Source organism: Hesperophylax consimilis, chromosome 8, assembly GCF_061612785.1.
Source record: "Hesperophylax consimilis isolate HC1 chromosome 8, BYU_Hcon_1.0, whole genome shotgun sequence".
In the NCBI taxonomy this organism is placed as follows: domain Eukaryota; kingdom Metazoa; phylum Arthropoda; class Insecta; order Trichoptera; family Limnephilidae; genus Hesperophylax; species Hesperophylax consimilis.
In genome coordinates, this window is record NC_142843.1 from 3,890,843 (window position 1) to 3,912,326 (window position 21,484).

Sequence of the window (21,484 nt, forward strand, 5' to 3'; positions counted from 1 at the left end):
AGTTGTAATATTGTAGTTGTAAACTTACCGTATTCCAATGAAGGCCAGGGGCGCACTGGAATGGCTCTAGTTTTCCCCACAAACACTGTTGATACTGTGCGCAGTCTCCCGGGTAGGCGGTGAATTCTCCTGCTACGCAGGGAGCCCCTGAAAAACAAAAAAAAACATTTTAATCCACAAATAATCATACACAACGTTTAGGATGAACTTACCGAAATGTATCATTTTGTAATCTGTTTGAGCTTTAACATAGTTGTTCGTAAACACAATGTATTTGATAAAGTCGTAATACCATTGCCATACCCCATTGATATTATAGAGATGACGGAGCTTAATAGTTCTTGGTTTTCGGTACTGATGGCTTCACCAAAACTAATCGCCGAAAACCAAATTAATTCTTTTACTAATTATTCTGAAATACCGATCCTAAGAGGATTATTAGTATGCAACACGGAATCGTTTCCACATATGTACATACATTTACATTTCACCACAATCTAGGATGGACATTGTAATTTCTTTTATGTGAGTATGTATTCAGGTATTTTTCAGTTAGGCGGAGAAATCTCAACATAACCTAACCTAACCTAACTGAAATATCTTCCTAAAAAAAAAAATGGAAAGAAATCATTAAGCTACAACATGGTTTAGAATTTAAATAAAATAATAAATGCATACTGTACAATTTGACTTATCTGCTCTGATGATAGACACTATAATGCTGACCGAAACGTTGGCTAAAGAATAGAAGAGTGCTGCACTGGTAATACTCCAAAAATGATAATGATTAGGTATTATAAGCATCTTGACTCCTTGGCTACTTGACGCCTGAAGTCAGCGCCCAGAGCGGACTGCATAGGGCCGTCGCTGACTGTAAACATGTTATATGACTTCTATACTTACTAAGTATGGCAATCGGCTTATTAACCCTCGGTCTGTAGGCTTGAACCCTCCTCTTGCAGACCCCGGGGGCGCAGATGGACAGCGGAGCGCTCCAGCCTTCTCCTTCAGCACAGGATTGGGTCACCAGTTTACTGTTGACGCAAATGTTGTACTTGGAGCACTCTTTGTGGGGGTAGTAGGCGCCGTTGGAGCAGGGCTGGAAAAAATCAACAGTGATTCTTATTGAAATGTAACCTTCTTTTACAAAGTGTTCTGTCAGGGGTTGACAGAAAGGAATGAACGTCACAAATCTGGCATGGCGGGCGCATATTCCTTGTATTTTTGTATGTTAAGCCCCCGCATATATTCATAATAAGTTTTCAAACAAAACTCTTTAAGTTTTAAAGTTCAAAAAAAAAATTTATTTTAAAGATAATATTTATACATTTGTTACGCCAAAATGTTAATTATATGAAATTCCCTCGATAGAAAAAAATCGTAAAGTAACTTCCGAAAATTATTTGAAACAGGTTTTGCTCTGTTATTTAATATGTTATAGGCATGAAAAAATTCACCGTGTATCTTTAAATGCAACCAAAGCATTTGTCTAGAGATTTGCTCTATTTCTAACGAGTCTTTTATTAAATATTTTCACCATTTTCGCTTAATTTTTATCGTTTTTTAATATTAGCGCTATCCCTCTAACATTCGTATTTACATATATCCCTTTCAAACCAACGGGGCATTAATTATTACTGGTTCATCAAACAGTTCATGGTGATCTTTATGCAGGATAGCGATAAGGTTGAAACTCTCATTTAGGCTGTCTGTTTTGATTTATGCGCAAAAAAAACATAACCAAGATGCATTTTTTTGTGAAGTTCAGGCACATGAACCAAAATGTCTTCCGATAAGAACTTAATTTTCCACATTATGCAGTAAAACCTTTTCCGAAAAGGTGTTTACGAAATAGAGACACAATTAATACTCACATTTTATTTGAAAAAAACTTTATATCAGTTAGATAATAATGAGATCTAATTATTTCAGTTTCTGGAAATGGATAATACATTTTAGTAACTATTTCGTTATAAAAAAACTGAAAATTTGATGTCTTTTGATTACGCCATGTTTTGACGTAACAATATCAAAATAGTTTTTAGGCTTGTTTTTTAATAAACCCAAACTAAGAACCTATTTTAGGAACATAGGTTCATATATTGGATTAAATAATGGATGAAAAAACTAACCTTAAAACTTTTGCAATAATAACAATACGCACCTAGAATCGACGCTTATTGGGGACCATAAAAAAAAACAAAATGGCTCTGAATTGGTATTTGATGACAATGTTATATTTGTATTTCTGTGAACATTTGAAACAATTGGACCTTAGAAAAAAATAAGATGTGTTCAGTATTATTGAAAGCATCTATAATATTTGAAATCAAAAACACATAATTTTGTCTGATTTTGCATTACTTTGATTAGTGTTTTAAAATTATTTTATGTTCATTTCTTTGTTTTCAAGAAGACATTTTAAAGAATGTTTGAATTATTTGAAAATCAGAAGGTAAAAAGAACAGCAGAATTTAGAATTTTGAATAACAATTACTTACTATGCCTTGCGGCCTCTTCTGCGGTCTACTGGGCCTCGTTGGGGGCGCTGCGTAGATGGGCACTTGGGATGGCGGTCTGGTGGGTCTGGCTGGGGACTCTGAGGGCTTCTTCCTCTTTGGTGGCTGTGTGGTTGTAACTGAAAACGGCAGACACGATGTTCGGATTATGTCTATAAATAGTATGTGGTTCAGATACTAGAGAAAAGGTATAAAGGGTGGTTAAGTTAGGTTAGGTTAGACAGACATATGATCTATCCTTCCCGATGTACATCAGTGAGGTATGGAACTGGCAGAAGGATGAAAGTAGACATGAATGCTGTAGAAATGAGATCCCTGAGGCGTGTGTGTGTGGTAAAACCATGTATAATTGTGTAAGAAATGTAGAGATCCGCAAAGAATGCAATTCTGATGAAAGATTAAGAAAGGTACGCTCAGATGGTTTGGGCATGTAGAGCGAATGAACGAAGAAAGGAGTGTAATGAGAATATATGACGCAAATGTGAATGGTAAGAGAAGTTAAGAACGCCTGAGGAAGACATGGCACGATCAAGTGAATCAGAACCTGGAGTCGAGCCATGTCAAGAGTCATGTAATGGAAGAGTATGTATGAGACGATACCTATATGAATGTGAATGAGGCAAGGAGTGTGTGCGAAGACAGAATTGTTTGTCGAGCGTCCTCTCTGCCTACCGCTGCGGATGGTTAGTTAGATCAAGATATATTATCAAGGCAAATCGATAAAAGTCCTGTTCATTTATCATGAAAGCAAATTAGATTTCTCTCCGTGCACGTAGGTGACACGCTAACTAAAAACACAGTGCCTTCCTTGACTCTAGGAAAACGCTGTGTTTTTATTTATCACGGCAGTATTGCAGAGGTGTTGGTTATATAATGAATTGTTTGAGGTGTGTGTGTTACCTGCACTGCCAGCGTCGCATTTGGCCGCAGCAGGCCAGTCGCACAAGTTGGCGTTGGCGTTCCAGTGCAGGCCAGGCGCGCAGGACTGCTTCCTTTGTTCACCGCCCGCGCACAGCAGGTAGGTGGTGCAGCTGCCCGGGTCAGGACTGTACGAGCCGGCCGCGCAATCGGAGGGGACATCTGTCAATCAATTATATATACATTATGTTTCGGTCTGGTTAAAAACAAAATGTACAGAATTTTTATTTTTTTATTATCTTAATAATGTAAGATGTAGAAAAGTGGGACACGGTTAACAAGCAAATTTTTATTTAAAAAAGCGTTTTATACACTGAACATTCCGATAACACACACCACACACGGACAAAGACACTTTCAATACTACGCAACCAAACTTTTCATCAGTATGCCCATTACTTTGAAACAATTAATGACTACAAATACATCTACAAACGTTCTCAAAAAACATGTTGTAGCCTGGATAAAAAATCAAGATATTCACTTTATTCAAAAGATTATAATTCCAAACCAAACATAACCGAAATATAATAAGTAAAATTATATATTATACACATTCTTCAAGAATTATCCAAAAATACATACACTCACATATAAATGTGTGTTTTCATATTTCAATATATGTCTGTGAAAAAAAAAAAAAAACTTTCTACTACAACACATAAATTACCTGTCACACTTAATCACAAACACGTTAACACCTCAGCACAGGTTCTCCTAGTGAGGTGTTCACGTTACATATAATATCACCCACACACAGTTTTACCTATATCAACCTATGTTCTTTATTTTTCATACCTTTTTTGTGTACTTTTTTCTCTGTACTACAATATAAACCACTGTAATCATTTGTAAAATGTGTATTCAAGAATAGACATAAATAAATAAATATTTAGATAGCAATGAGAAACAATTATTTCAGTCACCGGTAATCGAAAATATAATCCAAATTGATGTATACAGGGTGTTCGGGGGTAAAGTGCACGAACTACATGACAGTAGAAGTAAAAAAATAAGTAACTTTTTAAAATTCCGTTGTCTTTTTCCAATAGAAAAATATTTTTCCACTGACGAATATTGTTTTCTCCATACAAAGATTCAACTTTTGTTCCTGAAAACTACCTTAAAACCTCGAAATTTCTTAAATAGTTCTTCATCTTTTTTTACTTGTACATGTGAAATTGTGAAATCACCTCCCGAAGTTTGTGCACTTTATCCCCAGACACCCTGTATACGAACATCTGCATCGAAATTTATGAACTTGCCCTAACATAATTTATTTATTTATATTTATTTATATATATAATTTGTACATTTATTTATAACAATTACAGGTAATAAAGCCTAAGACGTTATAATTGTACCATTTATGCAGTGTATATGCAATGCCAAAAATCTCGCAAATGCGCTATAGGACACAAAAAATAAATCTAATTTCTTATCTAACGCATTCAAAAAGCACGTAGCTCTCCCCACAGGTGAGTTCATTAATAAATTAGTGCGGCTTGCTCTACTATATAGAAGATTGTGATGACGTCCTCGAGAGTGAGACTCTGGTACAAAAAAATTTAACTGGGCCAGTATCTCATTATTAGATAAGTGACCGTTTATTAGTTGGAAAAAATATTTAAGCAAAGCAATACCTCTAAGATCTGGTTATCATTTCGACGAGCTGTATCAGTCGTACGTTGACCGCCGAAGAGCGCACATTGAATTAACTAGACCCTTCGCCGAAAAATAAAGCTTGTTAGCAAGGCAACGGTTTGTGGCGCAGTCCATTGTTTGACTTTTCTACGCAGAGTTTGAATGTTTGTTTTTGATCAATCTTTACTTCGAATCGGTTTACGTAATGACTATCAAAAATATACTTTGAATAAATAGAAACTCCTCATATAAATCCCTTTAAAAATTAAAATTTTAATTGTTTCATTAATCAAAAAATCATTAGAAATTTATGAACGCATAGAAACAACTTTAAAAATATACAATTTTATTACTAAGATTATGTGTGACAGTTCCCCTTGATTAACTTTTTTCTTTCTTACAAAACTAATCACGAAATAAAACTGACCTTTTCTAGACTCATTTTGCCAAGCAATTATTATGCCTATTGCCTATATTCATGGTAATATAAGGTACACTAAGAATATACATTTTTGGCTTGTGTATTCACCACAAATCGAGTTGCAAAGTGACACGCGAATTGGAGAGGTAAGTAAATTGTAACACATTCGTAAAAGTTTTTAACTACACAGTGTAACAAAATATTTGATTTTGTAAACAAGCCTGAACTTTTTTTAAAACGATTTATGATTTGTAGATAAGGTTTTCACGCAGCCAGAAATTTGCGCGCCATTGTAAATAGGACTAGTAATTCGTAAGCAGATTATTTTTGAGGACAACATGGTGATATTACAATAATACAAAACTCAGAAAGGGAGATTTTCACGCCTCCTCCCCGCACCTTGCAACATGATTTGTTCCCCTTTCTCTGATGGGTTGGTCAATCAATTTGGATATGTGTGTAATGATGATTGCTGATCAACTTACTCTGTGGTTTTTCTGGCGGAGTAGGCCTGGCCGTGGTGGTCGGTGCCGGCGTGGTAGTGGTCGGTCTGGTGGTTGTGGTGGTCGCTCTAGTGGCGGTGGTGGTCGCTCTGGTGGTGGTGGTGCTGGGCGGGGACCACCAGGTGGTGGAGCTAGAGGGAGTGGAGGAGGGCACCCACCAGGTGCTGGATGCTGAGGAGGACGTGGAGGTCACTGGAATATTTGCGGCACCTGAAATTTTTAGATTAACTTGTTCAACTGTCTGTTACGTTATTTTCGTTTGTCCTAAACCACTTCTAATGATGATAGATATTTTATTACATATATAATAAATTAAATTTCATTGTTGTATCGTTGTCCAAAGTAGAGGTGGGTCGTATGAGTACTTTTCGTTACTGGGTACTATGAGTACAGGTACAAAGAAGTACCCGTTAAAAATGCCGGTGACAAAATATTCAAAAGTATTTAATTCTGACCTGAGGATTGATTCGGAATAAGTAATTTCTAAACTGCACTCACATAAATTCTGCCCACATATTCCCCACAAATTTTCTACGTAAGCTTGATTCCCTAAAACTTCTGTGAAAAAATTTTCCCTAAAAAAAAAATTATATGTGATTCCCCACAATAATTTTACCAAATACATGGGGGGGGGGGGCTACGGAATTCCCCGTCGAAAAATTCCCCACATTTTTACGATCACATAAAAAAGTACCCGTCAAATGTAACCATCAGGAATACCCATCAACAATACCCATCAAAAATACCTTAAAAAATACCTGATAAAAGAACCCATTAAAAATTTCGCATGAAAATACCCGGTACTTTTACTGGGTACGATAAATACGCCTCACCTCTAGTCCAAAGCAGTTAAATAGGTTTTTTTATGACAGATTTTGATATCAGTACTGCCGTCATAAGCAAAAAAGGCAGATAGGAATTTTCAAAAGTTAAATCATGATATATAATCATATATATATACACGAAAAATTTTAGCCAATAGCCATATTTTGGCATATTTAAGCTGATTTGGCCATATTTTGGCCAAATTTCAAACACCTGCGAGTCTCACGCTGGCCAAAATGTGTCTGGTTTGAAGTGGTATTTTAAAACATTATAATAAAACGTAAATCAGCGAGTGATTTTTGTGAAATCCTGGCTGCCTTTTTGATTGTGACGGCAGTGTAACAAGGTGTGTTAATTTGGCTTACCTGAATCAAAGACAGTGGTGAGCACTGGTGGAGCAGGGGTGGCTGGGGCCGTGGGTCGTGCGCACGGTGCATCGGGCGTGGGCTTGGCGGGGGTGCCAGGGCGTTTGAGCGCACGTGCTACAGCGCGCAGTAGCGGATAGGGCTCGGAGCAACACACATTGCTGAAGTCATCCAGGTCAATGGACCACGCGGCCACGCCGCCCAGACCTTGCCGGACCCCGTATTCAACCTGGAAATACGTACGTTGATTAGGCAATTGCAATTAGGAGGTATACACACGTTATTCTGTAACATTCAGCTTGGAGGCGGGTTTAACCAAAACCTCTGCACATAAGTCACCATAGTGGTTCGCTACGATTTGTGATTTAGCAAAGGTGCCCGGGTTCATCAGGTGAGGTGTATTTAGGATGCGCTTGCCCATCAATTCCGTGGGGTGCCGGATCGGGAGAGGCTGGTTTGGGGACACCCTTTGACTTCTCCGACTAGTCTCTCCTGTGTGGGATTAATGTAAAAAAAATGCACACATTTTGAGGTTGTTAATTTTTTTATGTCCTTCAAGGTTGCTCAAAATTGAAAACAGATTAATTGTACAAAATAAACATAAAGTACAGAGGGTATAGTTTACAGGTACATTATATTTCTCACAGCTAACCCAATTAACAAGAAATAAAATACATATACAAGGTGTCCGGGGGTAAGTGCACAAACTTCGGGAGGTGATTCTACATGAAAGTACAAGTATTAAAGACAAGTTTTTTTTCGAAATATCAAATTTTAAGGTGGTTTTCAGGAACACAAGTTGAATTGATTGTACGGAGAAAATAATATTCTTGTACAGGAAAGACAACGGAATTTTGAAAAAAGTAAATTATTTTTTACTTCTAGCATTATGTAGAATAACATCCCGAAACTTGTGTACCTACTTTACCTCCGGACACCCTGTATTATGAAGAGAGATACAGAGGATAAAGCAGAAGAAAATATCGTGTAATTATTTGTTTATTATGGTAATAAGGTTATATAATATACACTTTAAAAACCATGTGCTATAGCTACATGCTACATATGCCCTGATGATGGACACTGTAACGCTGTCCGAAACGTTGGCTAAAGAAGGAGTTAGCGCAACATGGCATAACACCCCAAAAACAAATAACAAAAAAGCGAACTTGTTTATTAGTTTTTAATTTTAACGAATTTCACGGCCAACCTTGATTTTTTTAAAGAAAAAAATGACGCATTTTCATTCCTTAAAAAAATCTTATGCGTTAAAAGATAAAAGCGCGTTTTCGTCGTGGTCAGTTTATTAATGTACAACATTAATTTTTATTAATGTTGTACATTAATAATAAACGTTGTACATTATTAATGTACAACATTTTTAATTCATTGTTTTATTACGGTGACCTACGTCATTGTCTGTGCATTTGACTTTGAGGACATCGCGGTTTACAATCGAGCAAAATACAATTATATTTACGGTCTACAAGGATTTTTATTATATTAAATTCTTCATTAATGTAATAAACGGGGCATAATCACGAAGTTTGCAAAACGTCACCAGTTTTAAAGGCTCTATTTAAAAAATTTCATTTCCATAATTAAAGTTGGTGCAATTTACGAGAATGCATTGAGTTGAAAGATTTGACATATAACAGATCCGAAAAGAAGTATATTTTTAAGAGTGCTACTAGCTTGATGTGAAGATGACGAGAATAAATCATTAAGCTTGACGGAGATTTGCTGTCGTGATTAACTTTATAGACGCAGTAAACGAAACTCTTAATTCAGAAGAAGATTTTGTAAATGACCAACTCAGGAAGAAGATTTATTAACTTTTCAAGGTTTATTTAAATGTAAAAGAAACTACATAATTTGATCGTAATATTATTCCTCTAATAGCCCACAGTGTAAACCCGCATAAAATTTATTTAAAGTGCTGCGTAGATTGCATACAACCAGGCGCCACGTATTTTTTTACCATCACATTAATAATTTTATTAATTTTGTATGTTTTGTACATTTTTCATACCATCAAATTAATTAAATTCGTCACCCTTTAGCATATTTTAAAATGAGTTATTATTCATTAATCATTACGATGAGCAAAAACGTGAATTTATTAATGCTTCGAGTTGAAATGACAGGTGTTTTCTTGAGAAAAAACGAGTATTATCGATAATAATGTGATAAATGTCAAGGTTGCCTGTCTTAAACATAGTCACCGCACTGACGTATTCATGAAAAATCTTCCAAGGACAGATTCAGAGAATCTATCCACTTATCGTCCCCTAGTGTATTTTTTATGGAAATTAAGTTTTTAATTATCTAGCCAGTGTTGATATTGTCAACACCAACCAAAAAAAAACTGAGTCACCATCAGTTCCAATAAGCAATCAACTTGTAAATGCGGTAACATCTAATTTATTTTATATCTAAGCCAATCAAATGTTATGGACATTAGGCAACTATATGCCAAAAAATACTAGCATACCTCTTCAAACACAAAACTACTCGTGATACTAGAACCAAAGGACATAATCTCTTACGTACCCCTTTCGCTAAGACAACTTTTGGCCAGAGAAGTTTTAGATATTTTGCAACAAGAATATACAATGCTCTTTCACTAGCCATTAGACTGAACACAATTTATTTGAAATTTAAAACAGACACCAAGTCTTGGATCATCAGCCAAGATAGATCTAAGATCATATTTTTTTATAAAAACCCCTTTATTTTATTTTATTTAAGTACATAAAACAGGCATGGTGCCCAAAAATTTATATACATGGATGTTTAAATACATAATAATAACAAAATGATAATAACAAAAATAGTAACAAAAGGAAAATGTAAGTAATATTAATATTAATCTATTATAATTATATGTAAGCTAAATATGCAAGTAAATAACAAATAAGAATGGGTAAAAGGTAAATACAAATATGTTCATAAACGATTTGTTATTGTCACATCTGTACTGGTGAGACACTGATTAGGTAGGTACAATGTTGCTTCTCTTTAAATAAAGGGCTTCATCACAATATCAGCTTAATATGATTAAAGGTAATACTAATCATCCCAAACTACAAAAATTACAATACAAATTATCAGATTAATAAAAATAGTGGAATTGTAGTATACGCTAAAGAAAAATTTACTGATATCAATATTACCGAAATACACATATGCAAAGCAAACTGTTTGTCATTAAATTTTGTTTTAAATAATATGCCATTCAATATAATCGCAATATATCGAACACACAGTTTTGATGTACCTTTATTTATAGAAGAATTAAAAAAAATACTATGTAACAAAAACCACCTAAATTGTATCGTAATAGGTGATTTAAATATTAATATTGGTCCTAATAACCACTGTAAAAATAAATTAGATTATATAAATGCTATGAATGAAATGAACTTTATATCATGTGTAAATAATTTCACAAGAGAATTTGCAAACCAATCGCCATCATGCCTGGACCACATATGGAGCAATATTAAACACACAGAAAAAATTAAATCTATTATATGGAAAAATGATATAACAGATCACCATACAAATATTTTTATTTATGATTTCAATAAAAACTTAGGATTAAATGACTCTAGAAAAAATATTAACATAATTTCCAAATTGAACAATGTAAAATTAAACAATAAATTAAGTAACGAATCTTGGTCCTCAATACTAAATTGCCAAAACCCAGACATGTGCGCAAACTTCTTTGAAGAAACTTTAAATGCTCATATCGCAGACTGTACAACCTTTATAAATAATCAACCAAGTTCTAAATTAAGGCAAATTAAACCATGGATTACGCAAGGATTACTCATATCTATCCGGAAAAAAGAAAAACTTTTCATAGACACAAAAAAAAACCCTACCAGTAGCCAAGTAAAAAACGAATACAAAATATTCCGGAACAAACTCATTAAAATTATCAAAGACACAAAAGAAAAATATTACAGGGAGAAAATAATCCTCACAAAAGAAAACCCTAAAAAAACATGGAACACTATAAATGAAATAATGAATAAAAATAATAAAAATAAGTCTACAATAAATGTCATAAACAATAATGGAACTAACATAAATGCTATCCGTGAACCAAAAATGTGCGCAAATATTTTCAACAAATTTTTCGCTACCGTCGGTCAAAAACTTGCATATAAAATTGACCAAAATTATCAACCTGATGACATACATGAAGATAAAATAACAAATAGCAATCTTTCAAATTTTAAACCGACTTCAGAAAAAAATATTGAAAACATAATACAATCACTCAAAAATGGTAGTGCGCCAGGATACGACGGTATAACTACAGAAATCTTGAAAAAATACTGCAATTTTCTAACCAAACCGATTACGCATATAATTAATGTAAGTACTAAATACGGAATATTCCCGTCTAACTACAAAAAAGCCATTATAATCCCAGTATATAAATCCGGAGATCCAAAAGAAGTAAACAATTACCGCCCAATATCCTTATTATCCAACGTTGCAAAAATACACGAAAAAGTAATAAAAAAACAAATTACTGATTATACAGATAACCAAAAAAGTATTAACCCTAGTCAATACGGTTTTAGAGATAAACTTAGCACACAAGACGCAATTGCAGAATTAACTAAGATTATTTACAAAACATTAGATAGAGGCAAAAAATGCTTAAGTATATTCATTGACCTCAGTAAAGCTTTTGATAGTGTCTCACATTCAAAATTAATTAATAAAGTAAATAATATAGGAATTACTGGCAAAGCTAAAACATGGTTAAAAAGTTATCTCTATCAAAGAACTCAACAGGTTAAAGTAAACAACGAATTAAGTGAAATAGAAAATATAGATTTTGGAATTCCACAAGGAACTGTTTTGGGACCTTTACTTTTTATATTATATGTTAATGAACTTTTTCAACTCCCAATCATTGGAAACATCATATCTTACGCAGATGATACAGTTATAACTATTGAAGGAAATTCATGGAATGAGGTCGTAGTATCAGCTAATAATGCAATAAATATCGTTAAACTATGGTTTGACGAAAATTTATTGACACTGAATGTCGAAAAAACCCATTTTATACCTTATAGCCTAACAGGGAATAACTCAAATTTAAATCTAAACATAAAAATTCACGAAAGAAATTGCCTCCTTAAATTCGCACCCTGTAATTCAAACTGTATAAACATTAGTAGTAAAAAAGAAATAAAATATCTTGGAATAATTATTGATAATAACATTAAATGGAAAAGTCAAATAAATTCCACAGTAGACAGAATTAGAAAACTAATCTATATATTTTTTAGACTAAGAAATATTGTATCATTAAAAATACTAAAAGATATTTATTATGCATTGGCGCACTCTGTCCTACAATATGGAATCGTGGCTTGGGGGGGTGCATATAAATCATCCCTACTCCCACTGGAAACTATTCAAAAAATACTAATAAAAATCATCTTAAAAAAGCCATATTACTACCCAACTATAAATGTTTTTCAAGATTTCCCGGTTCCCCCACTTACAAAAATTTATGACAAAATTGCACTTCTACAAATACATAAAGATTTCTTTAGTCAAAATAATTTACCACAATTGAATATTAGCAAAAGAATAATATCTGTTGGAGGACTAACCGTGCCACTAGCACGAACCACAACAGCACAGCATCACTATATATTCAAGGGTGTAAAATTATTTAATAAACTACCCCTTGATATACGATCGGAAGAAAACTACGAAAAATATAAAAAAAAAATTAAATTAAAATACTCTTGTACCACCTCATAACTTTACTTATTGTTTAGAAATATGTTTTTGCCTTTTAAATTCTTTGAATCATTTATTAACTAACCTATATTTTTATTACTTTTATTGTTATTTTTTGTGTTATTTTTTGTTTTATTACTAATATTTTTTGTTTAATTTAAACAAATGTAAAAATATTTTTGTTGTCCTCTCCTAAACACAAGCAGCTGCTTTATTAGGAGAGTGATTGATATATTTTTGTTTATATTGTTAAAAAAATTGTAACCTTGTTTATATGTTTCAATAAATAAATAAAAAAAAAAAAAAAAAAAAACTTTTTTTTTGAAGTGTTTAAATTGGTCATTAAAAATGTCTATTTCATTATTAGAGCCATGCATAATATTATAATTTTTTAATGTTCGCGGTACAGGGGAAAAATATCCTGTATTTGTGTGGTAGGCTTTAATATAGAAAATGTCTTTCATCCTCCTTGTTGATTTTCTTGATGGTATATTGATGTTAATTTGGGATAAAATGTTTGGTGTGTCAACTGATGCATGTATAATTTTGTGTAGGAGCAGTACGTCAGAAAGTTTACGTCTGACCGTCAGTGAGTGTAGCTTATAGTGCAAAATTCGATCATTATATGTTCCAAATTGACCAGATAAACCTTCACGATAAGCAATTACACGGGTTAGTTTCCTTTGTATGGATTCAATCCTATAATTATGAATCTCATAATTGGGAGACCAAATTGTTGATGCGTATTCAAGAATACTTCGCACAATTGATTTATATAATGTTAAAGTTAATTCTGTACTTTTAAAACAATTCGTGATTCTTAGCGTTAATCCTAATACTTGTGATGCACTTTTTGAAATTGTATCTACATGTTTATTGAAGCTAAGTGACGAGTCAAATGTCACGCCTAAGTCTTTGATTGAAGTTGTGTTTTGTAAAGGGATATTGTTAATGTGATATGTGTTTGAGAATTTATTAATGTTTTTTGTGAATGAAATTACGGCACATTTGTTTTCATTAAAATATAAATCATTTAGTTACACCCTTTACAAGTATGTACTCCAACTAGATGCTGATTGACCTCTGTCATTTAATGTAATGAAATATTCCACTATCTTCCACTTTTTTTATTTTAAAACTAATACTCAAACGGCACTCACCTTTTCTGTGATGGAATCAGCATCTTCATATCCCACCCATTGGTCCGTGCTGAAAGCGTAAGGTCCCGCCCCATCCTGTTTGCCGGTCTGCCATCTCAGGTTCTTCACTGCAACGTCAACCACCTCGTTATCTCTCACTTCCTCACACAACACCCCAATCACCCCCACCAACACTAGTGTTAACACACACAATCTTCCCATTGGGAAACTATTGTTAAGCACTGATGAGCACTTTCAAAACTATATTGTTATTGTTGTTTTTTAGTCTGGCCTGATTCAGTTTAAAACTTCCCTAATTAATGAAAACGATTTTTTTGTACCTACTCGTATGTATCAGAAATACTGTTTCAAGTGGTATAACTTATTTATACGCTGACTGACTTAAGTTGGCTATTACCTGTCGTAAAAAAGCGAACCTTAAATTCACTTGAATTCATTCTGACTAGCTTTAAATAGATTTTTAAATACAATTCATTCTATCATTGAAGAAGAAGATAATACTTATAAATCTAAACGATATATGAAACAGAACAAGACAAAGAAAAATAAAGAGATATCGGTCACAACTAGGAATCGAACAAAGGACCTTTTGTCTTACCGGGACAGGCGTCATAAACCACTCAATTCAATTCAATGCGGTTCAATTCCTAGCTGTGACCGCTATCTTTTTAATTTTTCTGTGTCTTGTTCTGTTTCATGTTTCATTTAGATTTATTGGTATTTTCTTCTTCTAAAATGATATATTAGGTATATAGATTTGTATAACCTCCAAAATAAGTTAAAATGATAAAGTTGTTCCTGACAATTCATTCCCATTACCTTAAAAAGATTTTAAGAAGAATTTAGTCTGATTACCTTTAAATATTCCTTAAGTTGAATTTAGTCTGATTATCTTCAACTAGACTTTAAGTTGAATTTTGTCTAATTAGCTTTAACTAGCCGTTAATTTGTTTTTTTTTTCTGATTAGCTTCAACTAGACTTTAAGTTGAATTTAGTCTGATTAGCTTCAACTAGACTTTAAGTTGAATTTAGCCTGATTAGCTTCAACTAGACTTTAAGTTGAATATAGTCTGATTGGCTTTAACTAGACGTTATGTGGAATTTAGTCTGATTGGCTTTAACTAGACGTTAAGAGAAATTTAATCTGATTAGCTTTAAATAGACTTAATTCATTCTGATGAACTTGGTATACAATTCATTCTGATGAACTTGATATACAATTCCTTCCGATTAGCTTTAAATAGACTTAATTCATTCTGATGAACTTGATATACAATTCCTTCCGATTAGCTTTAAATAGACTTAATTCATTCTGATGAACTTGATATACAATTCATTCCGATTAGCTTAAAATAGACTATTCGCGCAATTATCAATTTTCATTTGTACTTATTTACGCACTTGTTAGCTTAAATTTGATTATTCTTGAAATTTACAAAGTTGAAATGGCTAGGTAGGTTAGGTTAGGTTACCTTCATACTACTAAGCATATTTTTTTCTCTAATAATTGACGATCTTGAAGTGTACTATTATTTACACTAATTTGTTACAAGAAAACTGTTTTCTTAATGAATGAACTTAAAATGTACCTAACTGGGTGTCAAAGGACGTACTTGAATTACTGCAGTGACATCAATAATGCCATTTTTTGTAATATTAGCACTCTAGACTCTAGAACAAGGCTGCCCAACCCCAGGCCCGCGGGCCACATTGTGGCCCGCGAACGAATTATAAGTGGCCCGCGTGAACCATTTTCAAAAAACCCGCCAATTTGAAAAAGTGTCGCGGGCCCGCGGTAAAACAAACAATGCAGCTTGCGCGCGGTCACCAGTGTTGCCAACGAAGGCGATTTATGGCTAACCGGTTTTTGATATAATATTTTTTGCGTCCGAAATAGAATCTTGTAGCCACCCCCCCCCATGGATTTCAAATATTTTGTGGGGAGCACTCATTTTGAATTTTTTTTGTGGGGAATTATGTTTTATAGAAATTCTCTAACAACCCCCCCCCCCATGGAAATAGGAACCGTCAGGTATTCAGTGGCCCGCCAGTGATTCAAAATCGTCAATTTCGCCCAACTGTTAAAAAGGTTGGGCAGCCTTGCTCTAGAACATCCAAAAGTCACGAGCCGCCACTGCTTTAAACTAAAATTATTTTTGGTTAAAAAATTAAACGAAATTTTGATGTTTTTTTCGCAGGGGGTGAATGACTGGGCAGTTTGTCCGCTGAGTTACCAAAAAATCACCGAAGACCAAAATTAAATTAGCAAATTTACTCCAAATAATGTCAGGAATCCCCGGTTAAAGTATGTCAAGTACGTATGTATACATATATGATTATGAGCTTCAAATGAACTATTTTCATAATTTGTGACAAATTCTATTAAACTCTCGAAAGTTAACGATCTTCAAACTGACAAATCTATGCACTTTTCATTTTCTATGCACAGTTTAAAACTATTATTGTAACTCATTTATATACTGATCAGTTTTGAATGCTCTAATCTCACAATACATTTCGAATTTCGAATTAGCTTCAGATATACCGCGTTTTCTCTTAACTGATAAACTACCGACGAACTCGTCTACGCACTTGTGAACTTGAAACGAACTTGTATCTAGTTTACCGATCAATCTCTTCTCTCAACTGATGAACTTGAACTGACCAGAAACTATCCAACCTAAAACACTGGTTATTGTAATTCCATTTACCGACGAGTTTCTCAAAAATAAACATGATTCAGACAAATAAATAAACAAGGCAACAGGTTTCAAACAGAATACTAAAAGATTTGTTTGTTTTTGAAATGAGGCAATCAATAACAACCTCTTTTTCTTATTCAACACACGTGCATGATTAGGTGCTAGACCAACGAAGACCACATAACAGTTTACTTCATGATGGTCTTCGGATAAACTCGAAAAATAATTTAGGTGTGAAATAGCATACCTTAAAAGTAGAGACTTCTCTTCAAACATTTGTACATAATTCTTAAATGTGTGCGAATTTGCGAACTGTGACATTTTACAAACGCTAAAATTAAATACCATAATTGACCCGAGGTCACAACTATTAGAGCCACCGAACTTATGGTAAAACAAACTCTTTAAGAGGAAGCTAGATCCCGAAAATGTGTATAATCTTGGAATACCTTATATTGTAGGTAATAGGCATTAAAATCGCTTGACAAACGGAGTCTAGAAACGTTTAATTTCAAGCAAAAAACTGGTTTTTATTTATTTTGTAAATAATTTTATAAGAAAGCAAAAAAGTTAATCAAGTGAAACTGTCACAGATAATCTTAGCTATAATAATATATATTTTTAAAGTTGTTTCCTTAATGCCTTCATACATTTATATTGAAAAAAAAAATTTAGTAGTTTACTTACATTTATATTTTTTATTGAGTAATTTATATTTTTATTTGTATTCTACTCAAGCGAAACGATAGGAAAACCTTAAATTTATCTAAAGCATATTTTTTGGTATTCATAATGTACACCAATTCGTTATAAAGATTAATCAAAATAGTGATTTGGCATTAAGTTTCGCCTTAAATTGTTTCTAAGCATCAAATAACTTCATGTTGTGGGATCGCATTGTTTTTAATACTTTATGTTGCTTTTTAATATTAAATTGTTAAATAAATATTCTTGATATTTTAGAAATAATTGTTAACAACATCTTATTATTATTAAATTATATTATATTGTTATTATGTTGCTCATTAAACATATTGAAAGAAACACACTTTGCATATTGATTGTAAATTGCATTTAAATGAAGACGTTTTGTGCGCATTGTCTGTCTTTGAAGCTAAATAAATATGTTTTGTAAATATTATTAAGTCGTGTTAGAAGAATAAAGGTTTCTGGCATTCTGCACTTATTGGAATGTTTGAAACATTTCTGTTGGAGAGAGAAACTTGTTCTTACATAATATTTGGAATTTTATTCAACAAACGGTATTTCCCTTTATTAACAGATTTGGGACACGAAGTTAATTTCAAGCTATAAAAAAACAAAATACTGTTTTTAGAATCGTAATGCATTCATTCATACTACTTCATACTTCCCATTAGACAGGTGTAGGCATTTCATTTTCATAACGGGTTATCAACAAAAATTCTCCCAGTAAATATTTCGTAATCACAAAAACCTTTTTTTCCGACAATGCACAACCCACCAAAGAAATATTTTGTTGACACTATTGAAAACCAAGAATACGCTATGATATTATAAATTTTCTCAATATATCATTAACAAAAGTTCTTAATCACAATATCGAATCATTTTCTTATGGACTACTTAATGAACGTTGAGTTCTACAGTTTTGTGAACAACTGAATAAATAATGCGTTCTAAATTAGAATTACTTTCCTTGTACCATTCAATAATTAGTAGGTATTGGGTTCTAAATTTGAATTATTTTCTTATGGACTGCTGTACGAATATTATGTTCTAAATTTGAATTATTTTTTTACGGACTATGGTTCTGATTTTGAATTATTGTCTAATGGACTACCGAACGATTATTGTGTTCTAAATTTGAATTATTTTCTTATGGACTACCAGACTTAATTTATAATAAACTCACCTCTATCGCAGATCTCATAGTAAGACAGCATGCCGGGCTGCTTGGTGAGATCTCCGGGTGCTCCGGGCCCCGCGGCCCCCGCTCCGGGCCCCTGTCGGCTGCCACGTCGGGCTCCGCCGGCCAGCTGGTAGCTCTGTCCGTAGAAGGGCAGTCCGAGGAGCAGCTTCTCGGCGTCGGCCCCCTGAGCGATCATGTGCTTGATGGCGAAGTCCTAAGATTGAAAATTTTATTAATTTTTCCGATGATATTGTAGTTTAATTGATCAAAATGTGGGGCCATGTCTTATATCTCTACATATAATTAGATATTTTAAAGCTCGATAGCTCGTGATGAAAATGATTTTGGGAGCTGATAATAGTTACGGTGCTCTAGAAATTCCAGACACAAATCACCATTCGCGATTTTTGAAACAGATTTTCTATTTTGTTTTGTTTTATTTTATGAAACGTCCTGCAGGTGAGAGCTTCGTTGTAACCACTGAAAAAGAGCGAGAGGTCACATCGGAACTATATGCAGTATGTCATGATCGACGGAATGATTGGAATGAGGTAGGTTGGCCAGCGCAATCTTCACGCTGCAGACTCCGATCTGGGACCAGCAGCTAATCTGCACTCCAACCAGTATCACGAGCTTCGAATCTTCGAGATGTGCCATCTTTCGCTACTCGATTTTGGATTAGCTTTAATTTTTTTTGGTTGTGACCAAGATAGGTATCGATGTTTTCTTATCTAATATTTGAGTTTTTGTGATAGTTCGAGCTAAGTAGCATAGATGGCTCTAGTATTAAGCTGATAGAGTACTAAGCTGATAGAGTTCTACAATAGATGTCTCTAATGCATAGGTTTGACCCTCCATCTTCAGAATCAAGGTTGGCTAGCAGTTAGGTTTCTAGTGACAAAGATATTTTGAGAGCATAACAGAGAGGACTTTGGCTTCCAGGCCGCCCTACACACGCGTTCGAAATTAGTTCGTAAAATATTAAAAAAATAAGAAAACAGTATTTTGTTATGAATAACGTGTTATTATTTACAAGAACCATTCACAACAGTATTTCTTTCAGGTCTAGAAAAATCGTTTTTATATATCTGATTCTAGTTTCTCACCATGGTATATTGCGGGTACTTGTCCTGCGGCTTGGCGTAGAGCGGGCTGCCGTGCTGTGTAGAGGGTTCCCAGCCGCCGTGGTAATCGTAGGTCATGGCTGACAGGAAGGTGGCCGCCTTGGACAGGGCCGCGAGGTCATAGGCCACGTCTATCACCTCCTTGTAGCCGGAGATGGCCACACCGAGCTCAAGGGGCGGGCTTTGGCGGCCGAATTCCTCTGCGAGTTCCTAGGGACCAAATAAATTATTTGATTTTATTTATAATTCTAGCGTAGGAAATATTGAAAATCTTGGAGATGGTTTAATTTTCTTGGTTGTAAAATAGCTAATAAGAAGATATCTCAAAATAAAAAAAACCTAATTGTGTTTCACACATTTGTTTGGTAATATTTCATAGAAAGTTTCAATAATTCAAGCTTCCCAATTTTATAAAAAAATAGCAATTTTTCATAAATTGTCAAATTAATCCAAAAAGCTCCAATTAATCCAAAGAGATCCACTAATCCTGAAGAGATCTGAACACCAAATTGTCAAATTATTCTTAAATATTCAAATAAATCCAAAATAGTCAAATGATTCCCAAATAGTAAAATTAATAAAAAAAAAAAAAATTCCAAAAGAGTTAAATAATTCCAAAATTGTTAAATTAATCCAAAATAGTTCAACTATTCCCAAATGGTAAAATTATTACAAATGGTCAATTTATTCCAAAATATTCAAATTATTCCAAAAATCAAAAAAAATCCAAAATAGTAGAATTAATCTATAAAAGTTAATACAAAATATTTAAAAAAAACTAATCGAAGTACTAAATTATGCCACAATAGCCCTTAAAGTAATTCAAATTAATAGTAAAGAGTCCAAGTAAATCGAAGTAGTCCAAATAATCCGAAATTTTCTAATTAATCTTAAAAAATCCAATTAATCCATCACATTATACCAAAATGTTCAAATTATCTAAAATATTCCAAATTCAAATCAATCAAAAGTAGTACTTGCTAATGAGGCCAGTCAATCGAACCCAGTCAAATTTAATAGTAGTCATTTTAATTAAGAATAGTCCAATTAATCCCTTCTTACCTGAACCAGCTTGGTAAAATTGGGTTTATCCTCCTTGGGCCCCTTGTTGCAGTTGCTCTGCCAGCACTTGGGATAGTTCCAGTCGAGGTGCAGTCCTCGGAAGCCGTGTTTCCTGAGGAAGGACACAGTCGCGGACACGAACTGGCGGCGCTTGTCGGGCGAGCGAACCAGCTGGCTGTACTTGTCCCCCGCCGAGTCGGTCCAGCCGCCCAGTCCTAGCAGGACGCGCGTGTCCTGTAAGGAGGTCACGCGGGCGTACAAGTCTGCAAAACGAGCATGTTGTTTAGTGAAAGACGGTATCAGTCACAGATAATGGAAACAAAGGGATATGAACCACTATTGACAAGAAGCAACACACACAAAAAGTGTCGCCAAGTCTGCCAATCGTATTTACAAAGGCATAACGACCAGTTAGATCGGTGACTTCAATGCCATATCTCTCGTTGTTTCTACTGTATAATCAATGTATCAAGCAGTAATAAGCAGTAATCAATGTATCAGAATTGATAGTTAAATGAATGATTACTGATCTAGGATACTTTTCTTGAAACTGAGTAGCGAG

The 21,484-nt window shown here is 33.9% G+C and overlaps 2 protein-coding genes across 2 annotated transcripts in view; one reads left to right on the forward strand and one right to left on the reverse strand.

The window, feature by feature from the left end:
• Positions 1-21,484, forward strand: part of LOC149421426 (putative serine hydrolase) — a 268,266-nt gene that overhangs the window by 46,166 nt on the left and 200,616 nt on the right. The window lies entirely within an intron of this gene.
• The window catches only part of LOC149421427 (putative chitinase 10), a 127,189-nt gene that overhangs the window by 22,054 nt on the left and 83,651 nt on the right, over positions 1-21,484 (reverse strand). The window contains exons 17-26 of the mRNA XM_089634764.1: positions 20,923-21,185; positions 19,843-20,070; positions 18,740-18,950; positions 14,143-14,249; positions 7,196-7,424; positions 5,988-6,215; positions 3,420-3,599; positions 2,502-2,638; positions 904-1,099; positions 29-147 (exon numbers count right to left, since the gene is read on the reverse strand). Of these exons, the coding sequence (XP_089490890.1) occupies positions 29-147; positions 904-1,099; positions 2,502-2,638; positions 3,420-3,599; positions 5,988-6,215; positions 7,196-7,424; positions 14,143-14,249; positions 18,740-18,950; positions 19,843-20,070; positions 20,923-21,185 (1,898 nt within the window). The remainder of the gene's footprint in view (positions 1-28; positions 148-903; positions 1,100-2,501; positions 2,639-3,419; positions 3,600-5,987; positions 6,216-7,195; positions 7,425-14,142; positions 14,250-18,739; positions 18,951-19,842; positions 20,071-20,922; positions 21,186-21,484) is intronic.